A 6,575-nucleotide genomic window follows, 5' to 3' on the forward strand; every position below is an offset into this window, starting at 1 on the left:
CGAGAGAGAGACACACTCACTGGCACAGAGAGAGAGACAGAGACACTCACTGGCACAGAGAGAGAGAGACAGAGACACTCACTGGCACAGAGAGAGAGAGAGACAGAGACACTCACTGGCACCGAGAGAGAGACAGACACTCACTGGCACAGAGAGAGAGACAGAGACACTCACTGGAACAGAGAGAGAGACAGAGACACTCACTGGCACAGAGAGAGAGACAGAGACACTCACTGGCACAGAGAGAGAGACAGAGACACTCACTGGCACAGAGAGAGAGACAGAGACACTCACTGGCACAGAGAGAGAGACAGAGACACTCACTGGCACAGAGAGAGACAGAGACACTCACTGGCACAGAGAGAGGCAGAGACACTCACTGGCACAGAGAGAGACAGAGACACTCACTGGCACAGAGAGACAGAGGCAATCACTGGCACAGAGAGAGACACAATCACTGGCACAGAGAGAGAGAGAGAATCACTGGTACACAGAGAGAGATAGACTCACTGGCACAGAGACAGAGAGACTCACTGTGAATTATTTCACAGATTCAAGTTTCCTTCTGCCTCCATAATGTATTTTCAGTAGTTCTGTTAAAACTTCATCCTCACATCCCACGTTATTGAAAAGGAAACAGCAGCCCAGCACAGCCCATTTGTAGTCATTTGTACGTCCCGCGCTGCTGCTTCTTCTTCCTGTAGTTCTTTGTACCATGTGACCAAACAGTCACATGGTCTGCTGACATCACCAGAGTCCTTCTACTGGGTAGGAACTGGCCGCTACCTTAATGTAAGTGACAAGGGATTTTGAATCCGAAAGAGAGGGCTGAGTTGGGAGGGACTCATTATAGACGGGGAAGAATAAAACAAGGAGCAGCTTGAAGTATGATGTCTGGAAAGCAAGAAAACGAGCAGCCCATTTTTTCGCTAGGTTAGAATAGGCTTGTGATTTCCACTTGTATCCAGTAAATTCAAACTGCGACACGAATGCTTTAAATTGCTGCACTTAAGAGCCGCCGGAAAAAAAAGGTTAGTATTGTATACCTGCAGATTTCATTGTTTTAACAGAAATTGTTACACGTGTACATGTCGCGTTTTACATATTTTAATTTAAAGGCACGCTCCAGTCGTCATAAGTACTTTAATTAATACAATGCATAGAATCGATCTCTTGAATTGAATTTGTCCCCCTTGCAAGTGCATCGAGGGATTTTGTAGAATCCCCCATATACACTTGCTGCTTTTCCTATACCCTATCCTAAGCATGCAGGGTATGTGTTTAGCTGAAAGAAAATAAAATCTGCTCAATAATCCCCAGCCATCTCCATGCACAAGAGTTCTGGGATGTCTAATGAGACCCTCATGCTCAGAAAGCATTCTCATTGAACTATATGCACACCAGTCCCATATATTTTTTTTGTGTGGTTGGCCTATATGCCACACCAGGGGTGTAATTACAAACCACATGGCCCTGGGGCACCCCAACTTCACAAGCAACATGTCCCAGAGTGCCACCTCTGCCCCCTAACTGGCCTGCCGGTGCCACCTCTGCCCCCGAAACACTTATACAATCATTTATTCAATTTCTCATTCATTCTCCCTCCCACACCCAATTAATTTATCCCTCACCTTGCAGATTTCAGTGGGCCGTGGGCCGCCGAGCAAGACTGGGGCCTTGTTGATGTCTATGCAGCCCGACAGCCACCTAACACATGACTGCAGTTTACCACTGTGGTGCCCCCACACTGTGTGAGAAGAGCCATGTTAGGCCAGCTCCAGGAACACCTCCCCGGAAATTTCCCAGTTTCCTAGTAGGCCAGTTGAGGAATGCATATTAAAGTACCTACTTTAGAATGCGTTATTTGTAGGGTTGTATAGGACGCTGGCAGGTCCCTTTAACAATTTAACAAATTATGAAACTAATTTCATAAATTATACATAAACTGTTATGGCACTGCAAATCCCATTCCAACCATGGGGGGCGATTGGTGGCATTGTCCAAGGTCAGGCTTAAGGCAGTGTGAATGTGAATTGCTGCATAGTGACCCACATTTTGCAATTATATATATTCAATGCACTGTTCTAACTTTCCATTATGTATGTATATGCATTGTAGGATGCTACACATTTTTCAAGGCAGAGAAGGATGGAGAGACATCCCTTTAGAAGAGGCAGCAGCTGGAATTGTCTCCTGTTTTTATTATTTCTGTTGCTCTTTACTGTGATCTTCATCAACCTCCTGCTTTATGTTTACCTCAACCAAATCTATGTGCCATCTGAATACAATGAACTGGATCCCAGTGTTTGTCCTCGGGGCTATTTCAAGATGGGAATGATGAAGAATTGTTCCCCTTGGCTATCCTGCAATGATATCAAAAAAGGAGTCCGGAAATTAAAACTTGTGGGTGAAGGAGCAGTTAAAAAGGTCAGTCCAAGTGTGGTTTCTTGTCTTATATTCAAGGTCCTCTTATAACCAGACCTCAAATTGAGGCTACAAGACTAAGATCCAGATGTCCCACAGCGCTGCAGGGAACCTGGATCCTTCTCTCTGGCAGCCAGTGGGCGCGCAGACAACCTCCACTTCTGCCAGCACTTCCTCTGGGGCTTCTATGACGGAGCGCCATCATCACACGACCTTCCGGTGCTCCACCATAGAAGGCCTGGCGGAACTACCGGCAGCAGCCGAGATTGTCTGTGCACATCCCGCAGCCAGTGAACCTTTGAGTGGTGCGCACAGACAACCTCCGCTTCTGCCGGAACTTCCGCAGGGGCTTCTATGACAGAACACCGGCGTGACATGACCTTCCGGTGCTCAGTCATAGAAGCCCCAACGGAAGTACCGGCCAGCAGCAACGGAGGTTGTCTGCGTGCATCACACAGACCTCCACTGGCTGCCCCACTAGACACTAGAGAGTCTGTAGCACAGGGGACAAATATAGGGATGGACTGGTAAGTTGGGGGGTTAAGAGTGGCATGGGGGGGTATAACGGTTTTCTGGATGCAGAGTGGCATCTAGGGGTATAAGGCATTTCTGGGGGGGCAGAGTGGCATATAAGGGGCAGATGTGCATAACTGCGGCAGAGTGGCAAATAAAGAGATAAAAACTAAAATCTTTTTTCTCAATCATATTTATAATTTTTATTAAATATGAACAAACAGTTTACATGTGAATTAATATTTACTAGTAAAACTTTTTTCCTATAGGGTAGACTTATATTCAGGCTGTTTCTTTTTTTTCCCTAAATTAATGTTCAAATTTTGGGGAGTCGTTTTATAATTGCACAAATACCGTAGTTTCCTTAGACAGAATCCCCAGGCATATTGTCAAGCTCTTCAGTGCAATAGGTATCTTAAAATAATATAAATATATGAAAAAAAGAAACACAATGTAAAGCATGTATTAAGTATTGGGTTGGATGGACTCTTTCAACACACTGCTCCTATATGGTATAGTGTACTTTTCCTCCCTGATATGTATACTCCACTTGATTAATCCACAGGTGAAGGGGGAATATCAATCGTACTCTCATTCATAAAAGAAAAAAGCGAGGGTGGCACAGAGAGAAACAAAATTCACAAATGCTTTAGGGTTAACTTAAAACTAAGCAATCTCTGCTAACACAAAGGTACAAGTCTGTGGGCTTCTATTTCCAGTGCCAAAAACTGCTTCCTGCAGGGTCCCCAAATGTCAGACACTCTAAATCCCCCAAACTCGAAATACCAAGACCTTCGCCTTGTAAACAATGCGTTCAGGACACGCGTTTTGCTGTACTAGCTTCTTCGAGGTGCACCACAAACAGTGAGTTTGGTTACCAGTTTATATATTTTTGGATCTCACACACGCAGTGAGATGTGCAGGGTTGCTTTGCAGCACCATAATACCGTATTTGCTCGATTATAAGATGACCCCTCCCCCCAAACTTGGATATTAATTTGGGGAAAAAAGAAAAAGCTTGAATATAAGACTACCCTATAGGAATTTTTTTATTAGTAAATATTAATTCACAAACTATTTTTCATATTAATAAAAACTAAGAAAAATGCATTTTTTGTTTTTATTTGCTAACCTGCCCCCAGTTATGCACATCTGCCCCCCAGAAATGCCTTATTTGCCACTCTACCTCCCAAATATGCCTTTTAACCCCTCTATATGGAACTCTGCCCCCTCCGGATATGCCTTATACACCCCTATATGCCACTCTGTCTCCCTGATATTCCTTTTAACCCACTATATGCCACTCTGCCTCCAGAAAGCCCTTATACCCCCCCATATGCCACTCTTACCCTCCTCCGACTTACCAGTACATCCCCAGATTCCTTGGTGTCTAGTGGGGCAGCCGGTAGAGGTCTGCACGATGCGCGCACCTCCGCTGGCACGTCTATGAATGAGCACCGAAAGGTCATGTGATGCCGGCACTCCATCATAGAAGCCCCAGAGGAAGTGCCCGCAGCAGTGAAGGTTGCCTGTGCTCATCTCACAGACCTCCACCAGCTGCCAGAGAGGAGCATCCAGGTCCCCTGCAGCACTGCGGGGGATCTGGATCTTAGTCTTGTAGTCAGACCTCCATTTGAGGTCTGATTAGAAGATGACCTCGAAAATAAGACAAGGGGTATTTTTTAGAGCATTTGCATTTGCTCTGATAAAACCTTGTCTTATAATCCAGCAAATACGGTAATATCTTTGTGGTGGATAGAAATACTTTTATATTATGTGCTAACCCCCAAAGTATACAAGTGTGCTTACACCTTATCTTTTTGTGTTCAAAAACATATGCATTATTTCATGACCAAGAGCATGCTATGCCTAAAAGATGCATCTCTTTATTTTTCTCATTTTTCTAAGTAAGGTGCTGTCTGCCCCACACCTTTTTCGTTACAGGTTTTTCTGGCAGAATGGAAGCAGATGAAAGTTGCCCTCTCCCAGCTTATCCTGAAAGAGTTTCTTGACGACTTCATGCATGGGTTACGGATGCTGCAGTCATTGCAAAGTAGACATGTGGTAACCCTTCTGGGTTATTGTGAGGAGAGTAACACAATCCTGACAGAGTATCACCCACTTGGTTCCTTGAAAGACCTGGATAAAACGTTTGCCCTTCCTAAGTATCAAAGCCTAAATACATGGCAGAATCGCCTGAGGCTTGCAGTGGATTATGTGAGTATCATCAGTTACCTGCACAATAGTCCCATAGGTACACTGGTTATGTGTGATTCCAATGACTTGAACAAAGTACTTTCACAATTCCTGTTGACAAGTGACTTCCATGTGGTTGCCAATGACCTGGATGCTTTGCCTTTAGTAGATGAAAGAAAAGGTATTTTAGTTAAGTGTGGTAAAAGGGAAATTATGGGAGTCTTTGTTGCTCCAGAACAGCTATGGCCTTATGGACCAGATGTGAAATTTTCAGATGATCTTATGCCGCCATACGATGAAAAAACTGATATCTGGAAAATACCTTCTGTGACTGATTACCTTTTAGGTCATGTGGCAGGAAGTGACATTGTTAGATTTCATCTGTTTGATGTCCACTCTGGGTGTAGTAAAACCAACCCATCTGAGAGGCCATCTGCTCAGATCGTGCTGGATGTTTACAGAAGAATCTTGGCATTGCTCATGAAGGAATTTGCTGTGTCAGAGACCAGAGAAATGTTGTGACATATTTTAGGGGTGCTGCTCAAAAAAAATCTTCTCATTGCTTTCTCCTTAAAAGGTTCGATACTGAATTCTGTTTTTTTTTTTTTTGTAATAAGACATTAGTGCAAAATGTAGAAACTTTCATACAGCCACAGAAACTATTGTAATGCTTCAGTTATGATACATATTCCTTGGGTTGCTATTGTGATAAGAGCCCTTTTAAACCTCTGTACCGCAACAAGTCTTTATAAATAATCCCACCATGTATAATTTGTTATATGTATTTTTCTAGACTATGACATTGTTCTATGGAATAGCAATCACTGACCTAATAATTATGCTTTGTTTCTACATTGTTTGCAGGTTTCTCATATTTAAATCACTCTATTTTTCAAGCATACTATCTATATACCATTTACACAAAGCCCTAAATATGCTTAATATAACAAAATTAAAAACAAAACAGTTGCAACTGTTCCATGTATGTTCCTGATGATTGCAATGCTCTTTGCTTCAGATTGTCTATTCATAAATATGGCATGTGAAACACTACATCTCTTAAATGTGGAATAAGACATTTTTGCCAACATAAAACTTTTTTTGGGGGGTTTCTGTTGTATATTGTGCGAAGGAGATAGGTACGCTTTGAATTATTTTACATGTTAAGTAAAGATTTTGCTCTACTGCTAAGAGTAAAGTGTGAACTTTGTAAAGGAATTACACAAAATGATGGTTGTCATAGAAACTATTAATACACTTTTAAAAGGTCTAGTATTTATTTACTAATTGTAGATACTGTCATTGCAATAACACTGATTCACTCCTGTGAAGTTATGAGAATAAACATGGAGTATTTTTTTTAGCACAGTTTTTGTGGCCATTGCATAATGAGTTGTCTGGTTTAAACCAATACTAAAGCAACTCTCAACTGAATGAATGAG

General features: G+C 42.6%; 1 protein-coding gene across 1 annotated transcript; it reads left to right on the plus strand.

Moving 5' to 3' along the window:
- Positions 1–831: 831 nt before the first annotated feature.
- POMK (protein O-mannose kinase) lies at positions 832–5,744 on the plus strand. The gene is made up of 3 exons (XM_053463458.1): positions 832–1,031; positions 2,119–2,427; positions 4,882–5,744. The coding sequence occupies exons 2-3, from the start codon at positions 2,149–2,151 to the stop codon at positions 5,653–5,655; spliced, it is 1,053 nt and encodes a 350-aa protein (XP_053319433.1). The 5' UTR covers positions 832–1,031; positions 2,119–2,148; the 3' UTR covers positions 5,656–5,744.
- Positions 5,745–6,575: the final 831 nt, after the last annotated feature.

The sequence above is a fragment of the Spea bombifrons genome, chromosome 1 (genome assembly GCF_027358695.1).
Source record: "Spea bombifrons isolate aSpeBom1 chromosome 1, aSpeBom1.2.pri, whole genome shotgun sequence".
NCBI lineage: Eukaryota > Metazoa > Chordata > Amphibia > Anura > Pelobatidae > Spea > Spea bombifrons.